This window comes from Scardinius erythrophthalmus (assembly GCF_964197995.2).
Source record: "Scardinius erythrophthalmus genome assembly, chromosome: 1".
Classification (NCBI taxonomy): domain Eukaryota; kingdom Metazoa; phylum Chordata; class Actinopteri; order Cypriniformes; family Leuciscidae; genus Scardinius; species Scardinius erythrophthalmus.
In genome coordinates this window covers 49,966,167-49,989,728 of record NC_138221.1, presented here as the reverse complement: position 1 = coordinate 49,989,728, position 23,562 = coordinate 49,966,167, and the positions used below count along the sequence as shown (strand labels likewise).

General features: G+C 40.2%; 1 protein-coding gene across 1 annotated transcript in view; it reads left to right on the top strand.

Moving 5' to 3' along the window:
• Positions 1-4,159: 4,159 nt before the first annotated feature.
• Positions 4,160-23,562, top strand: part of LOC308700176 (inactive phospholipase C-like protein 2) — a 68,630-nt gene continuing 49,227 nt past the window's right edge. Inside the window, exon 1 of the mRNA XM_081381618.1 lies at positions 4,160-4,653. Coding sequence (XP_081237744.1) covers positions 4,360-4,653 — 294 coding nt within the window. The 5' untranslated portion in view covers positions 4,160-4,359. The remainder of the gene's footprint in view (positions 4,654-23,562) is intronic.

Sequence of the window (23,562 nt, the reverse complement as noted above, 5' to 3'; positions counted from 1 at the left end):
TGAGTCGGAGCCAGTGTCCGTTCCTGAGTCGGAGCCAGTGTCCGTTCCTGAGTCGGAGCCAGTGTCCGTTCCTGAGTCGGAGCCAGTGTCCGTTCCTGAGTCGGAGCCAGTGTCCGTTCCTGAGTCGGAGCCAGTGTCCGTTCCTGAGTCGGAGCCAGTGTCCGTTCCTGAGTCGGAGCCAGTGTCCGTTCCTGAGTCGGAGCCAGTGTCCGTTCCTGAGTCGGAGCCAGTGTCCGTTCCTGAGTCGGAGCCAGTGTCCGTTCCTGAGTCGGAGCCAGTGTCCGTTCCTGAGTCGGAGCCAGTGTCCGTTCCTGAGTCGGAGCCAGTGTCCGTTCCTGAGTCGGAGCCAGTGTCCGTTCCTGAGTCGGAGCCAGTGTCCGTTCCTGAGTCGGAGCCAGTGTCCGTTCCTGAGTCGGAGCCAGTGTCCGTTCCAGTTCCAGTGTCCGAGCCGGTGGTGCCAGTTCCAGTTCCCGAGCCGGTGGTGTCTGTTCCTGGTTTTGAGCCGGTGGTGTCTGTTCCTGAACCTGAGCCGGTGGTGTCTGTTCTTGAGCCGGTGGTGTCTGTTCCTGAACCAGTGGTGTCTGTTCCTGAGCCTGAGGTGTCTGTTCCTGAGCCCGAGCCGGTGGTGCCAGTTCCTGTTCCTGAGCCGGTGGTGTCTGTTCCTGAGCCGGTGGTGTCTGTTCCTGGGCCGGTTGTTCCTGAGCCTGAGCCAGTGGTGTCTGTTCCCGAGCCGGTGGTGCCAGTTCCTGAGCCCGAGCCGGTGGTGTCTGTTCCTGAGCCCGAGCCGGTGGTGTCTGTTCCTGAGCCCGAGCCGGTGGTGTCTGTTCCTGAGCCCGAGCCGGTGGTGTCTGTTCCTGAGCCCGAGCCGGTGGTGCCAGTTCCTGAGCCCGAGCCGGTGGTGCCAGTTCCTGAGCCCGAGCCGGTGGTGCCAGTTCCTGAGCCCGAGCCGGTGGTGCCAGTTCCTGAGCCCGAGCCGGTGGTGCCAGTTCCTGAGCCCGAGCCGGTGGTGCCAGTTCCTGAGCCCGAGCCGGTGGTGCCAGTTCCTGAGCCCGAGCCGGTGGTGCCAGTTCCTGAGCCCGAGCCGGTGGTGCCAGTTCCTGAGCCCGAGCCGGTGGTGCCTGTTCCTGAGCCGGTGGTGTCTGAGCCGGTGGTGTCTGTTCCTGGGCCGGTGGTATCTGTTCCTGAGTCTGAGCCGGTGGTGTCTGTTCCCTGGCCGCCCGAGGGAAGGTCTCCACCCTGGCCGCCCGAGGGAAAGTCTCCGCCCTGGCCGCCCGAGGGAGAGTCTCCGCCCTGGCCGGCCGATGGACTGTCTTCTCCACCCTGGCCGCCAGATGGACTGTCGTCTCCGCCTTGGCCGCCAGATGGACTGTCTGCTCTGCCCTGGTCTCCCGAACGTTGTGTGCCTTCTGAACTGCCCATTCCCCTTGTTCCACCCTGGTCTGTCCCTCCCGTCCCGCCCTGGTCTGTCCCTCCCGTCCCGCCCTGGTCTGTCCCTCCCGTCCCGCCCTGGTCTGTCCCTCCCGTCCCGCCCTGGTCTGTCCCTCCCGTCCCGCCCTGGTCTGTCCCTCCCGTCCCGCCCTGGTCTGTCCCTCCCGTCCCGCCCTGGTCTGTCCCTCCCGTCCCGCCCTGTCCCTCCCGTCCCGCCCTGGTCTGTCTCTCCCGTCCCGCCCTGGTCTTATGGAGCGTCTGGTAGCCGCTCCGTAGGGAGGGGGTAATGTTACAAGCCTGTCCTGTCTTGTTATGCACATGGGTGTTTTGTTATTTTGGGCCATGTGCTCGTGTCTATTGTCTAGCCCTTCCCATCTTGTTATCTGATTATTGGTTAATTTGTCCCACCTGTGTGTCTCGTTACCCTCCTTTGTTTGTTCCCCTATTTAGTCTCTTGTGTTTGTAGTCTTGTGCTGGTTCGTTGTCCTAGTTGCGTGTTCCTGGAGCTCTGTGTTTTTTGAGTTTGTTACCCTGTCTGCATGTCATCAATAAATTCCTCTGCATTTGAATCCTCGTCTCATATTCATCCGTTACGTGACACTCACGTAAGAACTACAAAATTCGACTGCTTTACGGCATACCTCACTTCCCCCTCACCCCCCATCCCCCACCCCCCATTTCCTCAAATTCGGACGTGAGAGCCCAATTAGCGTTTGTTTACCGGCAGGTATAGCGTGTGTATGTTGTTGTCATGGCCGAAGCAGCAACGAAACCGAAGAAGGCAAAGGTTTTGTCGGAGGAGACTAGGAAGAGAAAAAGGGAGAGTGACAAAATCAAAGGCCGGACGAGGATCAATATTGGTCCAGCGTTCGCTCGCTGGCGTGAGCTAAAGGAGGAGGAGGGGTGCCCGACCGATGCTGACTTGGCCGTCATGCTGTTGGACTAGTAAGTATATTGACAAAAAAAAAGTCAGAAGTAAGCCTGTCTAAACGGCGTGTACAAGTTTGGTAGGGGCTACATTCTTGCAAGTAAATAATACATAATTAGACGGACAAAATCATCTTTTAGGCTAACTAGCCTAATGACTGCAGGCTGATAGTCATGTTTATTTATTTTTCTGGTGAAAGTTTCTTGCCTCAGGCTATAATGCAAATCGATTTTTCAACTTTGCAGATCATCTATGGTAGCTTGATATTATAATATTGACGAAATATGGCTACCACACAAACATTGAATTGAATTAGCATATCCATTCTGTAAAACATAGCCAATAGGCTACTATAATGACTCTGGCTTGTAAACGTGAGCTACGCGATCTTTTGGCGTTTGAAAAAAATAAAACCCATGAAATTATATTCATATGACATGCTGAAATATATGCCACTGTACCTGGGATGAAGACATTTCACACGCAACGCAGGCAGTCTGCCCAAGACGTGAGAACTCCTTCTGCAGAGTTCGGGGGTATCAACAAATACACGTGTATCCCCTGGTGTAACCATGACAGATTTTACGACAGTAGTAAAAGACAATACTGTTTCCCAACTCTAGGGGGACCCCAAGAGCAAAAGTTACATGGTGTTGCTTTAACATGGAGGAACTTAAAGTGAATACTTCTTTCTTTAGAAGAAGGCATTAGGAACTTTATAGGTTAATGTCAATAATGCTAATTCAGTCGATACACTGTAAAAAAATATTTACAGAAAAAAGTGTAAAAATGCTTCAGTAAAAACTTAATGACAATTTGTAATTGATCTAACATTGCATTACTGTGTTTTTGTAAACAGTAAACAGTTTAATATTCATATTCAGTTTCAAATTCATAAACAGTTTTTGCCAGTAAAAACTATGAATTAATGTAGGCTATAATTTATTGTGAAAAACAGTAAAAGGACATTAAAGTCCTGCAAGACATCACATAATATGTGTCATATATAATATGATTATATTTTACATAATTTTGTTTCTTCTGATTTTTTGTTGTCAGTAAAGTACATTGGGGTGTTTTGTGTTACACTTTGTTATTTAGTTAATGTTTATTGCATTACTTTTAGTTTCATGTGTGCTACCCTGATGGTGTTTTGTCTTTGTGTTTGATCCTGTGCACCATCTAAGCCACTTACAATATATATATATATATATATATATATATATATATATATTTTATATATATATTTATATATATTTATATATATTATACTTTCTTTATTCCCTTATTTTCCCATGCAATTATGCATTTATTTATAAATCAAAACATCCATTGCTGCCTTTTTAAAAGGGGCAATTACTGGATAATTTCATGGTGTAGGCTACTTAAGTGTACCACAGGCAGAGGCATTTGTTTATCATTTTGAGATGTGAGATGACTGGGATAGTTTGCAAATCAAGTGGCAGGACCTGACTCTCCAAATGTGTTTTTAATCCAGTCACAACCATCTTCAGTCATCCTTGATTGGTTACGCATGAGAGACGCTGGAGGGACAGTATAGTGACTGAACGCATACTGACAACACAGAGAAATCGGAAATCCTTCCATCACTGCTTATAGGGCGTCTGGCAATCAAACGACAGAACGAGGCTAATTGGCCCTCATAACCCTGTATTATCTCGGTGATTACGGACGCCTACCGGCAGAACACCGCGCGAACGCCATCTGTGCGCTTTATTTTCTCCTAGTGGCGACGAGGGGGTGAGAGAGGGAGAGAGAGAGAGAGAGGGAGGAGAGGGGAGTTTGAATCTATCCGCCCGCACAATCTATTCACCACCTCGGTTGGTAGAGGACGTGCGGTGCCTTCTCTGTTCATGGATTTTACGGTTTCACGCTCACGCACAGGACTCCTATGGCTGTTTGTCTCGCCGTGGGCTCTTAAAATCACAGGCTCACTCACTCCGATGGTGAGTTTTTTGGCGTAGCTAACGGCAGAGCGCGCGATGGCTGAGCCGCAGGCTTCCGAATCCGTGGCGGGACCCTTATACGAGCTCGTCTCCGAGGCGACCACTCCGACCCGGGACGCGGCGGCGGCATCGGGACTGAGCATCAGCGATACCTACCAGACATACCTGGACGTGTCGGCGGCTGCGCACCCGGTGTACGGGGCCGAAGGGGTATACTCTAACGGACGAGGCTACAGGGAACACAGCAGCCCTCGGATCGGTACCCGGAACCGCGACAGTTCTGCAGAGAGGTGCACCGGCACCGGGAATCCACCTTGCGGTATTATGAAGGTGAGTGAGTGTCATCACTTTGTTATTGACTGAGGACTTTCAGAGCTCTGCAGCGGTGCAAAAGCCCACGGAACCGTCCACTGCAGGAAACACATTATGTAGCATTACCTTCTTAACTGTTTCGTTTGCCCTCCCCTGTTTAGGACTGTCCTCCTGACACGTTGGCTCAAAATCAAGTGAGATGCCTATGTAGAAGATTTTGGAATAGCCTATTTTATGGACATCTTATGCCCACTAAGAGAATGACAATTAATAGATATAGATTTTTACAGTTTTTTTGATGATTATTTTGAGTAGGCCTAATAAATAATTAGTAGGCTGCAGCATTAAAAATATTGGCTACTACCCATTATGAATATTTGAATCATTTTAAGTATTTAATTAGTAGGCCTATTGTTTTTGCAATTTATATTTATGCATATTTCCTTAGGACTATTTTGAGTTATGTCTAAGCTTAAAACTTACTTGACCAAGTATGTAAAAAGTTTTTCTTAATTAAATTTGTAATTTTCTTTTCTTTTGTTAAACTAAACAAAATATTTAAATAAGTAAGCTATACTTAGGTAAGCACCAAATGGCAGCACTTATCGGTTGACCTGATGTTAAAGAACTAATAACTGATTACCTATTGATCATATTGACTGATTACCTACAGTATATTGATACCTATATTGATCAAACTAATTATGCAACCCATTCTCATGAGGAAACAGAAGTATTTTACGAGGTGCTGCCAATGCCGATTTCGTATTGATATGTATGATGTGATTTGTAGAAACGTATGATTTTTAGGAAAAACGTAAGCAAGTTCCACCCCTAAATCAAACTGTCAGTGGGACTTAAGTAGATACTATAGTATGAAAAATGTGAGAATAAGATTCCGAATTCATATGAATTAGTTACTGATTCGCCAAAACCTGAAAAAAATGGTTATGAATTGCCATGAAAGTGATCCCCACTGCATCCAAAATGCTGTCCAGGTAGGCATCTCATCGGATTTTGTCTGTCAGACTACCTGGTTACAATCCTGGATCATAACGTGTTTTATTATTATTTTACTGATGTCTGTTAAGGCACTCAGAAACATATTTACATGACAGCTGTATAGCACAGATGACAGTGCAGTTCTGAACTTAAGCTGAACCTTAAGCAACACAACGACTGGAAGGACAGCTGTCAAGTGGCGTTTTAATTGAAAACATTATTCATTATAGTTTACAGAGGGCCTGAACCACACAACTGGGTGAATTTTAATGGATTTCGGTGCAAACCAAAGGCTTTGGGTTGGATCAATGAATTCAATACAACTGATTAGTTGGCTTTACCATAGTCAACAATAGATGATGGAGTGGCTTAGTTGTCAAAGCACAATGCTGTTAGGAATCACTGCACTTTGACCTATAATGTCAAGATTGTTCAAAAGGGGGATGAACAATCTTGACATTGACATCTTGACTTAGGTCAAAAGAGAGATGGAAGGAGAAAAAAGGTAAAGACTAAGTGTTAGGACAGTTGAAGACAATTTTCTTCACCCTTTAAGTTTTAAAGCAGAGGCTGTTTTGCTCAGTGTGTGATTGTGGGTCGATGCTGCTGTTTGAGATGAACCAAAAGCAAAACGTCAAAATTGTCAATTGGTTGATTCACTTTGCTTAGCAACTGACACAAAACAGCATGGTACTCTCCCATTCCCTCAATTTATTGAATTCCTATGTGACTGTGTGGGTGTCTTGGCACCCACGAGAGGACCAGTGTGACAGGGAAACAAGCGAAGTGCCGACATCTGAGCTCTCAAAGTAGACTTGGTGTGATTCCCTGCTGGTGGTGGTTGTGTAGAAGATTTAGCTGACTGGAAGTAAACAGTCTTTAATTAAGACACCCACTAAAACACAGAATTTAAGTCTCAGATGGAGAATCAACTTTCCTATACTTAAATCTCTGTTACCCAGTTGCTAGAAATCAACTAGCTGTCTTATTGCCATAGGGCTTCGTTTACTACCCTATGTTTCATGCCATTCTCTTTTTAGAAAACCTATTTCTTCCCTGGTTGAAAGGGCTCCTATTGTGCTTTTTTTATATTTCTTTTCATGCAATGTGTTATATAGCTGTTTGTGAATGTAAAAGGTCTGCAAAGTTTAAAAGATTTAAGCACGGTAAATGGAGTTAATGACTGCCTGAAATGACTCATCAGTAATTCTATAGTCTTATTTCCTGCATTAACGTAAGTAGGTTTGTAATTGCATAATGCCATCCTATGGACTTCAATGGCCTAGAAGAATTTGGTTCGTGTTGTCGACATGTAAAATTCAGATATGGAAATAGCCGTTTCGTTTCCAACACACGCTGTAAGCGATAGACCAATCACAACAGACTGGGCCATCTAACCAATCAGAGCAGGCTCTCAGGAAAGTAGGGCTTTAGAAAGACTGAATTCCTTATCGAACCGTTTCTGGCACTGTGAGAAAAGAAAAATTGAGTGTTTATTGACCTTGAATGCATGTAAACCTATTGTAGGAGAAGCTTTAAAGTAGCATAATAGGGGAACTTTAAAGATGATTTTCCGTCTATGCTTACAGCAGGTTGCAGAGTGTGTTTCCAGGTGTCTTGCAATATGCTTTCGTATAGTATGATATGTTAAAAGTGACAGTCTAGCAGAACAACTTGTCCTTAGCTAATACTCTGTTAGTTAAACTTGCTACAACAGATTCTCCAGTCAATCCGCCCAGGGCCAAAGCAATCCAGCGATCCAGATAGGAGAATCTGTCTTGCTTTTTAGCTTTCCTTCTCCTCACCTCTGCTATGAGTCTTGCCTTATCTTTTTAGGCCCAAGGCTTTTGCATTGATCTTACTAGTAAAATGGGATTAGGTTACTATAACCTGTGTGGGCACGGGCAGTTATCCTGATTCACACATAACACGTTTTTCCATTCCACTGCGCTACTTTTCCATTGTTTTTCAATGTAAATGCGCTAGATGGACGTCTCTAACTGTTGCGCTCACGTCTTTTGCAGCGTCTCTTTCTAAAAATACTCAAGTTCACAAAGTTGACAAAGAAGTTCAACTTTTAACAAAATCCATCTCTAGACCTAGCGTTATTTTTCTTTACACTGCATCTCGCATTTTTAACAGCAGAAACGTGTTCTGTGTAAACCGGCCCTAAGACTGTAGAAGTTGTTTAGGAGGGCGATAGATGCATCATCCTTGAAGTATAATGATTGACAGCTATAGGTGTCAGTCACAAATGCGTCATAAATCACAGTTTAAAAAAACAAACCTGCATTAGTGACATTTACGTTGGTAATCAATTCACCATCTTTCTTATGAGTTCATATCACCGCCCAGAGAATAACGGTGGGTGATTTTTATCAATAGTATGCGAGAAAGGGAAAAAGTGAAAGGGAGAGGGTTGTGTGTGGGTTGTTGTGCGCTTGGTTGAGTGAACACAGGAGCATTTAATCAAATCAGATGCTGTTAAACCGAGCAAATGTCATTGACAAATGGAAAAATATCTAGACTCGGTAGCAATGTGCACGCCTCTGCATATTAGGAAACAACAGGTGAAGTCAGGCCACGGCATACTAACAAACGTGACATTTTTTTTGATGATGTTATTACAAATCACACGCCTAGTGTTTATATGATTGAGCTGGTGTCAAGCAGACATTAATTATGACATTAATAAGCAGCTGACTTATGGCTGTATAATGGTTTTAGGCTGTAGTTTATTGTAAGGTTAGTTGAAAAGGGAGGAAGGAGGCGGGAACCGGCGAACGTTTAGCACAAACACAAAACAAAAGTAAAGCGTCAGCCCCTCTCGGACGACTGTCGCAGAAACACAAACAAAACACAATGTAATGTGCAGGCCTGGTCCTCTCTCGTCCTTCACTGTCGTCGCTCCTCCTTTTATCCTCCCTGAACTCATTAACGCTCGCTCACGTCACTGACCTTGCTCCGTTCCCACAGCTCTCAGACTCGTCCTAATTGCCACATTTATATTGTTCACATATGCTAATGTACCTGTACATTGACTTCCTATAGGATTGTTAGCTCCCTCACAAATGTGTCTAATGTGTCAAGTGTGTAGTCTAGACAGAAATGAATAAATTGAGGCTTTTGCTGACGTTTCATGTTTCCAGAACTTTGTCTTGAGAAAAAATATCCCTCGTAATTTCACGTGTCTTTTCTAGAACTTCAAAAGAGATCACAAAAAATTCCCCACACTTGCCAAAGAAGCTTCAAACTCATTTCTCATCAGATTCTTCCAATATCTTTATTTATCTGTTTTTATTTATTTTGTTATTGTTCTGTGTGGTTCAGTGTTTTTTTTCTAACTAAACAACTAAAATGTGTTTTAATAGTTTTAGTTAATGAAAATAACTCCAGTCCTGAGAATAAATGCACTGCTGCTATAAACAGTCCACTCAAATCCATGCTCCATCATTGATTTTCTTGAGTGTGGTAATGGATTTGGGGCATAGATGGCTTTCCTTTTGGTGTCATCTGGGGAGAAGCGCTCAGGTCGGCTGTCTGGAGGTTTTGAGATTAGAATGGCTGGAGGAATTTGCGTGTTGGATAAACCCTCTGCTGAATGTAATGTGGGTGTGCTGAGGTGGTCTGCGGGGCCACACCATGTGTTATGATAATGCTGCCTCACGCAGGCTTCCGCTAAGCTAATTTGTGCAGAGTACCACTCCATCTGCCCTGCACATAATGGGGGTTGACTTCAGTGTTGTTAGGCTGTCTCTGTTCATGTTCATTGTAAGTAAAGAGTTCATATGAAAGTGACATTTGGAAAACACACATAGATGCCGAATAAGAGTATGCTGGGAATCTGGGTCACTGGTCTCTGGAGTTCACACATACGCTTTAGTGGAAACATCAAATACACTCAGGCTTTCTGCGAGTGGGTGAAGCTTTGTCTAGTCATGGATTTCCATGATCAATCATCAAACATATTTGTTGTTTGAGGGATCTCTATATTAGTCTTGTTATCACAATCAGTGTGCAGGATTTAAAGACCGTATGTTAAGGATATATGTGTGTTATGTCTCGGTGGTAACGGTCCAGTCGATCCACATTTACAATTTTTCACCAGGCTCCCGAAAGTTGCCAGAAGGACGTGTTCACTTGTCAGCATTACATAACACCTGGATCTTGGACCAGCTGCAGAGCACACTCAGTGTGTGTGTGTGTGTGTGTGTGTGTGTGTGTGTGTGTGTGTGTGTGTGTGTGTGTGTGTGTGTGTGTGTGTGCACTTGTTTTCATGACAACTGAGGACATTTTTATGATAACACACCTGCAAATGAGGACACTCGGGGAAATACGTGATTTATGAGGACATTTTGGGGGTCCTCATTTTTCAAATGGCTTTAAAAACATACTAGCAGTATTTTTTTTTATATGTAAAAATGCAGAATGTTTCCTGTGATGAGTAGGTTTAGGGACAGGGGCAGTGTAAGGGGATAGAATGTACAGTTTGTACAGTATAAAAACCATTACGCCTATGGAATGTCCTCACAAAGATAGTGAACCAGACGTGTGTGTGTGTGTGTGTGTGTGTGTGTGTGTGTGTGTGTGTGTGTGTGTGTGTGTGCTTGTGTGTGGCCTGGTAAACCTACAAAGATGGCAATATCAGAAATCCTTGTCCTTGAGGGGACATTTTTTGGTCCACCATGAAGAAAATCGCTTTTAAGCGCTTTGTTTTTTTTTTGAAAATGTAAAAAATGCAGAAAGTTTTGTGTGATGGGTAGTTTAGGGGTAGGATTAGTGTAAGGGGATAGAATAAAGTCTGTGTAGAATAGAGTTTGTCAGTATGAAAAACATTATGTCTATGGAAAGTCCCCCTAAAACATGAAAACATAACGTGTGTGTGTGTGTGTGTGTATAAAATGGCAACTGACATGAAATAATTTTGGGTAGTTGACATGATACAATATAATCCATCTAATTCAATATAAACAGATTTTTCTAATTTTAATAATATATATATATATATATATATATATATATATATATATATATATATATATATATATATATATATATATATATTAATATATTAAAGACATAATTGTATTATTTCAGCAAGGACACATTTAATTGATCAAAATTATAGACATTCATAATTTTAAAAATATTTCAAAGTTATTTTAAACTTTCTATTCATCAACAAATCCTGAGAAAAGTTCATCAAGATTTCCACAAAAATAATAAGCAGCATAACTGTTTTTGCAGCATTTTTGATCAAATTAATGCAGCCCTGGTGAGCTTAAGATACTTTAAAATAAAAATAAAAAATCATATCCCTGAACTTTTGAAACATATTTTAATGTTTTATATTATATTTTAAAATGTCATTAGAAAGTCGGTAGACACATTATGAATATGCATACTACTACTTAAAATGGTTTATATTTCTTTCTCACGTTTTTCTTTTATGCATAATCAGCACAGCTTTTTTTTTAGAGAGAGACAGACAGAAAGACAGTGCATCTGTGAGTCTGTTGTTCATGGTGTGAAATCTGGGCAGAGTCTCTCTCCTCTTCCCAGAAATGACCTCATGTGTACCAGATTGGGACCCTTCTTTCTTTCTCTCTTTCTCCTCTCACCTCCCCCCAACAAGTTTCCCCTCACCCCCCTCTCAGGAAGTGGCTCTGTTATTCAAAAGCTATACTTTCAATCTAGTATCCCAGAGACCAGTGAGGCCGTGATGAAACTGAATACTCATCTAGCTGGAGCGAAACAGTGTTCCAATGACAGTGTTTTTCTCACTCATAATGCTTTTGCATCTGGTGTGTGTTAGTTAGATGTTGTTCTGGCGAACTAGCACTAGCATTATGCCAAAACAAAGCCACGTCCCTGCTGACAAAACAACGCTTAAAAACCAGCTTAAGTTGGTTTTGCTGGTCTTGCTGGTTTTGTAGCCTATCCAAGCTGCCAAACGCCGCATAAACCATCAAACCAGACCAGTGTAACCACTGTAGGCTTGTTTAAGCTATTTTTTTTATTTCAGCAGGGTTTGCACTATGTACTTCTCTGAAAGCCACAGACTCCTTTATTGCATACTATTTGCATTTGCCATGTATATGTTAGCATAAAGCTAAATTCGTTTGCTTAAAAATAAATATTACTTTACACAAGTATGCATGAATACTTAGTATGCACTGCAATTCTGGCCTATACAATAAGCTGATAATTATTTTCATGTTATTGCTTTTGAAAAGGGTGATATTTAAAATGCCTAAATAAATAATAAAATAAAACACTAACATATGTCATTGTATACTGTGATTTAAGACACACTTTTTCTAATTTTGTGTACCACTGTATGGGTAGTGTGCAAACTGGTACAGTCCACACCATAGTCTTGAATTCAGTTAAGGTGGTCATGAAATTCTCATTTAGTCATTTAGCTGCTCAGGAGGTTCATTTAACACAAAAATATACACCCTGTCCTGTATGCTTTCTTTCTGTTCTTGTCTGTGTTGTGTTCCCATTGTTTCTCAGGAAGGTAGGTAGAGGAGATATCTATGGAATTAATTTTGATCCAATAATAATGAACGTAACTTTTCAAGAAACTAATGAAAATATAAATTGAAACTGAATAAAATATCTTTGAAACTGAAAAAGAATAAATCGCAGGCAAATTTTTTGACTTCGTTTTTAATACACTGCATGTTTTGCTAACTATTTCTCATATTTTGTTCGCTGATCTGAACTTACAAATGCGCTTCCAGAGTTTTCGCTTACGCTTCTGAAGTTTTCGTTTACGCTCCCAGAGTTTTCGTTTGCTGTTCTGACACATTTCTCTCGTGGGGGCGGGGCTAGTAGCAGTGTGCTCTTATTGGCTACTGAGGTTTTTATTGACAGCTTCTTCACCTGGAAGTGAAGAAGTCAGTGCTGTGTTTATGTGTGGATTTGAGCGTCTGTAAGCACAGCATTCTATTTCATTTTAATGATATTAAGTTAGGTTTGTTTTTTAATTTTATCTGTATTTACCTGCTGCTACTACTTTGTCGACAGAAGCTTTTAGGAGCACAAGAGATCTATTCAGTCTATTCAGGTGTAATTGTACATTAAAGTAGGCCTACTGTATAATACTTAAAATATTGTATAGTGTCCAATGTTTTCGGAGAATATTTGTTTATTCCTGATGAGTATTTTGCATGTTAGGCTCTGATTAGGTTGAGCTGTTACAATTTAAAGAGAATATTAGCAAACGTGTGTGATATATTCAGCCGTCAAGAAATTCAAACCTCAACCAGGTAATCAAGGTTGGCAACCATGGCCATCACACTACTCACTGTTAGCATGATATACATTTACACCATCAAAATTAATGATCACTTAAATAAGAGGAATTTAAACAATATGGAAATTACAATCGTGGCCTGCTGTCAGATACAGACCTCAAAGGGCATTTCATTACATGTCACACAAAGAATGTTCTTATTGCCATTTTTTTTTAACTGATAATTGTATTTAGTTATTTCAATTGTAAATATATTTTAATAATCATCAACCGTTTCAATTGTGACTTATACAACCAGTTAAATGAATGTAATTGAAAATATGAATTCAATTAAATGTACATTCTTTATTGTCACTAAAGCATATACACAAGTATCGAAGTGAAGGTCTTGGATGCAATTATGTTGTGACAGGAAAGACCAGAATTCACAAAACATTAACTGCATACTATACATGTAATGCACAGTATTCTCATGATATACATTACTATACAACATGAAAAATTACAAATACAGAATACATTTTAAAAATTCATATACGTTTTAAATGTTGCAATGATTCTTTGAGCAGTTCCTGTAGTACAAGTAACAAAGCAGTGACTAGTTATTTTATCTAGCCTATTGTTTGACTTCAGAAGGCACTGAGGTCGCATGGATTACCGTCACGCTCACTGTGTGTGGTTTAAAGCGTCTTTAGGACTCGCAGAGATGGATTACTTTCCTTACAATCTTAATTCGTGTTTATCTGTAGAAAGAAAGTAAAATGCATCTGGGACAGCATGAGGGTGAGTAAAATAAGAGAGAATTTTATTTTTGGGTGAACTATCCCCTTAACATTCATTTGCTGTTGGTATGCTAATCCAAGATCAGCATAGACTAATAAGAATAAAGTGCAACCTCTTGTGTACTTGTGAACTGTGTTTGTTTTAATCTAGAGGAAATTAAAATATTTGCTATTTTATATAAAAATAAAATAAATCAGGTGTCTGAAGATCAAGATCCAGTCATTCAAAGGTGATGTGTCTGAACAAAGTAATATTATTGTCTGACAGGGACAGTGGATCTCTGGTACTATCACTCCATCCTATGTGTCAGCATCAGAATTTTGTTTATGGAAAAGTTGCTCCACTCCTGGAAAATGAGAGAGGAAATGTATTATAATCTAACAATACAAACTACTTTGAACTCCCACATACAGTAAAAAGTTGCAGATTTACAATATTTTTTCCAAACAAATTATATAAATGTTTTAAGGGATTTTACAGTACTATCTTAAATATTTACCTCGGGAATCATGAAGCATTTATCATCTGTAATACTGTTGTGTAACCAGTAGATGGCTGTATAGCCCTATAAACATATATCCATGGCTGTGTATTCCCCAGTTGCTGGATGTTTTCAGTCATAATTACTTGCATGTATTAAGGTTTTAATTTGGACATATATTTATTATTAAAGACTATTAAAGATTAAACATTTTTCTCAGAAATGTTCATCTGAAGTGCAATTTTTGGCATTATTATTAGTCATATAATAGCATATATAATAGCTTTATCTATCAGTCATCTTTATCACACAAAAGTAATCAGAATAAATAATTAAATAATTTTCAAGATACTTCAAAATAATTGAGTGTTTATTATTATGAACAGAGACGTGTTCTGTGGTCAAGTCGTGTCTCTCCTCTTTCAAAAACTCTGCATCGCAAATTAATCAACAATTGAGAAATTCAGGTTTAAAAAGCTTTATTGGCATGGTAAAAAAGGCTTTACATTGCCAAAGTTGAATCAGGCAGTGATTGACAGCGCTCTGGTCCAATGGCATCATTGACTGATACAGTACTTTTTGTACTGTAGGCTACAGTACAGATACTGTACATTACTCTAGCTCAATGTTGTTTGGGGTGGCTGGGGGGGAAATATGATCTAATCGAAGACTGTAACCGAATGTAGATAAACAAGTCATGTAATGATTGGCTAAGTTAAATCAAGACAACACAGCTGTATAATGTTATGGGCTCTCACCTGAAAAAAGCCAGTACTGTATTATAAATAGTATTAGTAGGCTATAGTATTGATTAAAAATAAATAAATCTGACTTACCACGAGTAGGCTATCCAGTATCCTTATAGCGACGATGGCTAATGATAATGATATCATTCGTCTGTACTATTCCTTCTATAAGAAATCATTTCAACAATATAGTGTAGCAGCAGGTAAATACAGATAAAATTAAAAAACAAACCTAAATTGATATCATTAAAATGAAATAGAAAGCTGCGCTTACAGACACTCACATCCACACATAAACACAGCACTGACGTCTTCACTTCCAGGTGAAGAAGCTGTCAATCAAAAACTCAGTAGCCAATAAGAGCACACTGCTACTAGCCCCGCCCCCACGAGAGAAATGTGTCAGAACAGCAAACGAAAACTCTGGGAGCGTAAACGAAAACTTCAGAAGCGTAAGCGAAAACTCTGGAAGCGCATTTGTAAGTTCAGATCAGCGAACGAAAAATGAGAAATAGTTAGCAAAACATGCAGTGTATTAAAAACGAAGTCAAGAAATTTGCCTGCGATTTATTCTTTTTCAGTTTCAAAGATATTTTATTCAGTTTCAATTTATATTTTCATTAGTTTCTTGAAAAGTTACGTTCATTATTATTGGATCAAAATTAATTCCATAGATATCTGGGTGTAAACTCATACCAATCATTGTACACTTATTTCATGCATACACAACTGAAAGGTAATTCAAGAAACCCATTTTCCCCTCTTTCCAAGCCTGTCCTCTTTTTGCCTGCCGCTCCTGGCAACAGGTAAGGCAGCTGGCTGCAGGCCCAGTTTGTGGCACTTTTTCATCGACTCTGATCCTCTGTGCGAAGCTCAGTATATCACATGCTACAAATTACCACAGTGACTTCATTGAAAAGGCGGAGCTGTTTACATCCATTGTAAGTCTATCGGGCTGACCACACATCTGTCATCTCCTCAACCAACGGACTGGGCTCATGAAGACTGGCTTTAACATAGGGACTGTGGGATTTCATCGCTATTGGTAGACAATTGCATTTCAGTCATGAAGATTCAGTCACTTAGTGTAGGGCAGTGCATTAGATTTTCACCTGAAACTGATTGCTTTGGCAAACTTTAGGCTCTATGACTGTTTTGATTTTATTTCTCAAAATAATATTTTTTTTGTCATTGTGACTGTTTCGTATTTTAAATATAATATTTACATTTGTTATTTTTTACACTGATGCTTAAATGGGCTTCCATAATGTGAATATTGAATATATTCCTCTTAAAACGTGTCCCATATATATAGCATTGGATTTATTTAAGTAAATCTGTTAATGAACATTTCGCAATATTTAGCTGCTGATCATTGCCATGATATTTGATTCGCAAAAATTATGAATCAGTTATTTTTAATGAATCAGTCAAAAGGATTTACAGTACAGCCTCGAACTCGACTAATGCCGAAGTCACACTTGACTTTAAGCACACAAAATGTCTTTGGACACTGCAACTATCGTGATATAACGTCACACTCTGCGGCACTTTATGTTTTTTAGAAACATAAGTTCAACATATAACACTTCATGAGTTCACACTTACAAATAATCAGATCAGAGTAAAGTAGCATGCGTATATGGAGTGCTGTCCGGGGGGAGGGCTCCGAGCTCGGAATTTGGCCCGAACCTAGAGTAGTCCCCCGGTATTTCTGGTTAGGAAAGTAACTAGGCGAGTGTGAGGAGACGGGGTGGTGGAGGGATGCTGAAAACTGTCAAGGAACATACTGCCCTACAAAGGCAAAAGACCTTAAGTCGCTAGAGTGTGGAACTGAGAAAAATGACTTTAAAGATTTTTAGTTGTCCCGCTTAATTAATTATAGGTAGGACACTGGAAATTTGGCAAATAGATGTTTTAGTAATGGAAATTATATACATAAAAAAATCTTGAGCTCAAACTTGACTTTTGACCACTATTTTAAAGTTACTGTACTCTGCCTTTGTATTGTCAGCAAAAAGTGAGAGGTCATACCAAGGCAAAAGGCCGTAACTTCCACATTATCAATATTTAGTTGCTGATCACCATTAACAAAATCATTATAGTACACACCTGTATAAAATCTAGTGATCATGGCATTTATTTTGTATGATTTACAGTTATTTATAGCCATCTACTTATTGCTATCCTGTGCTTTGGTTGCATTCTGAAGGCATTTTTAATACATTTGACATGACAAAATACCTCCTATTAGTCCAGCGTTGACTCGACCGCGTTTAGGGCGGGGCTGAAGGCGAAGTTTTGGCACTCTGCCAGCTAGTTTGCGAGCTTTAATTCATGGTTGTATTCATCTGATACGGCAATGTGTAGCGTTTTTCTGTCAACTCTGCATAATCCTTCGCGATCGTAATCGCACGTTTGTCGATGGAGCAGACCATACTAAATGTTCTGACCGCTCTGAGGACATCAGAAGTTAGAGCGACTGATGGCAGCTGTACAAAGTACACAGGATACACCGTAATTTTAATTTTAATGGACATTAAAACAAAGGCAGATAACCTTACAATCTGGTAGGTAGCATTATTTGATTAATCACCGGCACCGTAACTTCATATTGACGCGCGGCTAAACAAAGGCAGAGCACCGTAACTCGTAATTTGAGCGTTCCAAAACAAAGCCAAAGAGCGGTAACTGATGTTACGGTGTTCTGCCTTGGTTTCTCATGGGCTTTTGGAAGTTACTGTTAAGACAAATCATTATTTTCTCGAAAAATAAACGGAATTTATTCAAGATACTTATCCACATGATAAAGAAGGTCGTGAATGTGCCAAAAATATAAATAACTCATTTTCGACCAAAAACGAAGTTACGGTCTTTTGCCTTTGCACGGCAGCATAGGTGAGTCGACTGTGTATATATCCTCCAATCATTTTGCTGATTGGGTAGACATGTTGATTACTGATTGTTGACAGCTGGTTGAAATGATGTGATTATTGGAATGACGTCATGATAGATAATTTGAACGTGTTCCTCCCGAACTTTAATAAAACATCATATAATTATAAATCCAAAAAGTAAAAATATACAATCTACTGTACATTACTGCAAAAAATTTGCTTTCTTTTAATTCATTTATTATGACCGCCGCTAGCGTAGCTAGCGAAAGCGGTCATATAGGGATTGTCAAAGTTTTTTTTTTTTTTTTTTTTTCTTTTTTCGTCACCTTACTGAATTTTTCGTCAACGATACCAGGGACACCGAAGCACCGGGGAACATGAAATTTGGTGGGCATGTAGCCCCACTAGACTTCTAAGGAAAAATTTCGTTTGGTCCCCGGGGGCCACTCCCCCCCTGCGCTGGGCCCCCCCAAACCCCAAAAAATGCAGTTTTTCCTAAATAACTACCTGAACCGTGGCACCGAGGATGAAGAAATTTTTATGGTATGTTGGTCTACTAGACTTTTACGGAAAAATTTCATTTGGTCCCCGGGGGCCACTTCCCCCCCCGCGCTGGGGCCCCCGTAAATTTTCCGTCAACGATACCAGGGACACCGAAACACCGGGGAACATGAAATTTGGTGGGCATGTAGCCCCACTAGACTTCTACGGAAAAATTTCGTTTGGTCCCCGGGGGCCACTCCCCCCCTGCGCTGGGCCCCCCCAAACCCCCAAAAATGCAGTTTTTCCTAAATAACTACCTGAACCGTGGCACCGAGGATGAAGAAATTTTTATGGTATGTTGGTCTACTAGACTTTTACGGAAAAATTTCGTTTGGTCCCCGGGGGCCACTCCCCCCCCCCCGCGCTGGGGCCCCCATAAATTTTTCGTCAACGATACCAGGGACACCGAAGCACCGGGGAACATGAAATTTGGTGGGCATGTAGCCCCACTAGACTTCTACGGAAAAATTTCGTTTGGTCCCGGGGGCCACTCCCCCCCCCGCGCTGGGCCCCCCCAAACTCAAAAAAATGCAGTTTTTCCTAAATAACTACCTGAACCGTGGCACCGAGGATTAAGAAATGTTTATGGTATGTTGGTCTACTAGACTTTTACGGAAAAATTTCGTTTGGTCCCCGGGGGCCACTTCCCCCCTGCGCTGGGGCCCCCGTAAATTTTTCATCAACGATACCAGGGACACCGAAACAAAAGAAATTTTTATGGTATGTTGCTCCTAAGGGCCCACATCAACCTAGCCCATAATCACTCATTTGTGATTTGCGCCCCTCCCATAAAAAATGAAAATGAAATATTATTCTGCTTTAATCGCCCCTATCTTCAGTGGAGATGTTCAGAACTGCACCATATTTCATGTGTATGATTAACTTGACATCCTCTGGGGGTATCCTCTGCTAAGTTTCGTAGAATTTCATCCATGGGGGGGTATAAAATAAATTCATTTATGTGCACATTTAGTGACTGTACACTCATCGGCCTGTAGATGGTGCTGTTGAGCGAAGGGTTGCTGGTTTAGGATGATACTGTCACACACACACATGCAGGAATACAAACAAACGCAAGCATGCACACACACTGACATCCACACGCACAGACACACACCCATACACACACATACAAATCCACATGCACAGACACACACACACAAACACACACGTGCACACATGTACGCACACATACATACACGCACAGACACACACACATACACAAACACACACACACACACACACACACACACACACACACACACACACACACAGACAGACTTGCACATACTACTACTTTTTTTAGGTATATACATAAACACGCAATACAGCCAAACTACTCCACGTCATTTATTTTTGTGGAAAGCCAGTGCAGGCCTGAGCGGCGGTCATATTTTGTACCGCAATGCGGTACATCTAGTTAAGAGGTCACATTGTGATATAGACATTGGCCACACGTCTTCATGTAATACGAATTCGCTGGTCAGAGTTCATTAGACTTGAACTTAGGAATGCAGCAAAATCCAAAACTTCTTTGCATGAGCTTGCATTTCCGGTCTCCTCACATGCAGTCACATACGTTTTAATGCAAGTCAGTAGAACAAAAATCGTAGTGTGATTGCCACTTTAGCCATTCGAATCAGACTCACACAGTAAGTGAATCATTCAGAGCTGTTGCTAAGTTCACATCTGACTCCCTGTGTATGTTCTCGACTCGACTATTAGGGTGCATTCTAGTTTTTGTTGTTCTGTTTCATGTAAATGTATCTGTTGAAGTTTAATGCTGTCACCCTAATTATTTTCGTGCCACAAAAATATGACTAGATTATATCGTTGGATGGATATATGTTTGAAAAGGTATTGATCCCGTACAGTAATTAACTTTTATGTCTGTCTGTCTGTCTCTTAAAAGAAAGCCCATTGTCTTTCTGCCATTGTTAAATGATTTGTTCAATCTGTGATTCTCAGCATAAAATTCAATGAATCATCAGTTTCATACATGCATATGTAATTATATCCATCCATCAAGTTTTGTGAGCAGAAAGTCAGGTGTCAGTAAATAGTGAGAGAGCATGATGACAGAGAGAGAGAGTCCCTAGAAAGGGAACAGATTTATCCTCTTTCATTAAAACCCCATCTAACATTCCAGCTGATTGGACTGTTTACTCTCGACTGCTCATGCATTTGCATCTTCTCTCTTTTTTTTTCCTGTCATTCTGTCACATGATGAAGTCTTGCCTGGATGAGGAGTGCATGAGGCACGGAGGAAGTTGGCTGGCTTTCGAAAAGAAAAAAAACAGGAAATGAGAGTTATCAGCTCATAGCAGATCATGTTTCAGCACTGTTTGTGTTTGTGGTTGTCACATGCATGGAAATCTGTGTATCTTTGCCTGTAGGCTGCTTGTAGATCTCTGTTTTATTTTTTGCCCTCATTTGCATTGTAGATGATTCTTGACAGTCACATCACTGCTTAACAAAAACATTATAGCAATAGTCACCCCAAAATGAAAGTCATATTACTTTAGAAATGTTAAAGCAGGGATCCAGACTGTGATTAAAATAGTTGCAAATTGCCATTGCCAGTCCTGTGAGGAGGCACGACCATATGTCCAATTCTTAAAAAAATGACTCTTATGAACTGATTCTTTTTAATGAGTCAGTCAGAAAGATTCGCAAAACAGCCTTACACTGGTTTGTGAGTCATTAATGTGAATATGACTCAGTCAGTGGTTGAATCACTCAGAGCCCTCACTGGTTTCACAATTGACTCCCTCACTGAACTGGGAGTACTTTTTTGGTCATGTCTGATTCAAAATGAATCATTGCATTTGACAGCTAAAAGATTTTAGCTCCTAAATATTTCATTTTTAGAGCCAGTTGCGCACTAGTCATTTTTTAAGTCTGGAGCCCTGATTAAAAGGATAGTTCACCCAAAAAGGGGAAACTGTGTCATTTACTCATGTTCTTGTTAATGCAGAAACGATCCAGACTGTGAACAAAATGGTTGTAAATGCAACTAAACATAAACATGAACGTTGCTCTTGGTGATCCTGTAAGGTGGCATTATTTTTTTCGAAAATACGGAGAGAAAGCCATGACGGAAAATCTACAAATCCGTGTTTGTAGTCAACGTTTCAAACCGGATAGGCATGAACGCAGTGTTTTATGCCATGAACTGTTCTGTTAAAAATCCTCTGTCGATCCGACTGTCTTTGGACAGGAATACAAAAATGCGGAAGTATAATCTGTAGTTTTCAAAAAAGCCCTGGAGCTGTCAAAAAGTCAACTGTCATCTTTTGCTGACAAATAAATGTGAATTTCTCAGTCCTGGTAACATTGAGAATGAGTAAACATTGTTATTTTACATATACTACGGACAACATAACAATACAAAGTGGGTTAAAATTCTGCAAAGTTACATGAACTAACAATGAGCAATACTTCTACAGCATTTATTAATCGTTGCCAATGGTCAAAATTACTGATACATCTTTAAAATCCGGTTGTATTTGTTAATTTTTTTTTAATGCACTCTGAACTAAGAATAATAAATGCTTTAAGAAATATATTACTCATTGTAAATATTAGCTAATGCATTAATAATGTGCACAAATGAGACCTTATTGTAAAGTGTTACCATAACTTCTGTGTGAGCAATGAATCATATATCTCTACGCTATTGACAATATACTTTTTTTGCACGCAAAATTCCATTGGAATTCCACACCTTAAAGAGATAATTCACAAATGAAGGCTGCCATTATTGACTTTTTATACAATTTTGTAAAAAGACCTGCTTGTATTTGTAGTTATTAACTCTTAACTGATGACCGAACATGCATACACACATAGAGCACATGTGGGTGAATTCATCAGATCAGTTGCTGCAGGGTAAGTTTATCTGTGCTGTGTAGTCTCTTGGCTCCACACCCTAAAGGCACTTGTTCCCACAAGGTAGAGTAAAGAACAGTGGGAACACTCAAACACTCTTTAAAAGTCCCGAAGACACAATCTTGATAGTACGCCAACCCTCTCAGCCAGGCGTCTGGCTCAAATTCAGACTAGTGAATGAGGCTGTAGTGATTAGACTGATCTCAGAACAGATCTGAAAATGGTTTTTAATGTGAGTCATGGTGATTAAGGTCGCCATCCACCAGCCTGACAACCTCAACGCAAATTCCCTGTTTATGTGTGTGTTATATGTTGTACCTGGCACTGTACTTGAAAGAGCACTGTTCCCATGTTCGTAATAAGGCACTGTGTGTCTGTGCCTGATATATAAAGTAGACATAAATACTTTTAATGTTTTATTACTGTAAGTCTTATTAGTAATAAATTTGCCCTGTCCTCCTGTGTTTGCAGGCTGTGTGACGATCACATTAGACTTGTTTTTTTCTGCTGTTCTATAAATGTTTCCCAAAACAGTCCAGACTAGTTTTGCTCTGTTTTTTTTTAACTAAAAAAAGACATCCGCCAGAGCAGTAAAGAACTAATGAAATAAAATAAAAATACCTGAAGGTAAACTTCAAAACACCTCAAAACAAGGCAGCATGCAAAGCTGAATTTTCAGCATCAGTATTCAGTGTCACATGATCCTTCAGAATTCATTCTAATATGATGATTTGATGCTCAAGAAACATTTCTGATTATTTTTATCAATGTTGAAAAAGGTTGTGCTCCAATATTTTTGTGGAAATGGTGATACTTTTTCAGGATTCTAATGGAAAGTTTAATGAATCCGCATTTATTTACATGTTTAAATTTGTTAAAGCATTTATTAAATAGAAATCTTTTGAAACATTATAAATGTCTCTTCACTGTCACTTTTTATCAATTTGATGCATCCATGATGAATAAAAGTATTAATTTCTCTCTTTCCACACTTGTTTGAATGGTATCATTGTTTCCACAAAAAAGTTAAGCAGTGCAACTGTTTTCAACACTGATACAAATAATAAGAAATGTTTCTTGAGCAGCAAATCATCATATTAGAATGATTTCTGAAGGATCATAATATGACACTGAAGACTGGAGTAATGATGCTGAAAATACAGCTTTGATATCACAGGAATACATTACATATTTCAATTTATTAAAATATAAAACAATTATTATTCACAATATTAGTCTTTTTACTGCATTTTTGATCAAATAAATGCTGCCTTTGTGAGCATATGTGCATATTTTCAAAAGTGACATGAAGTCAAATAA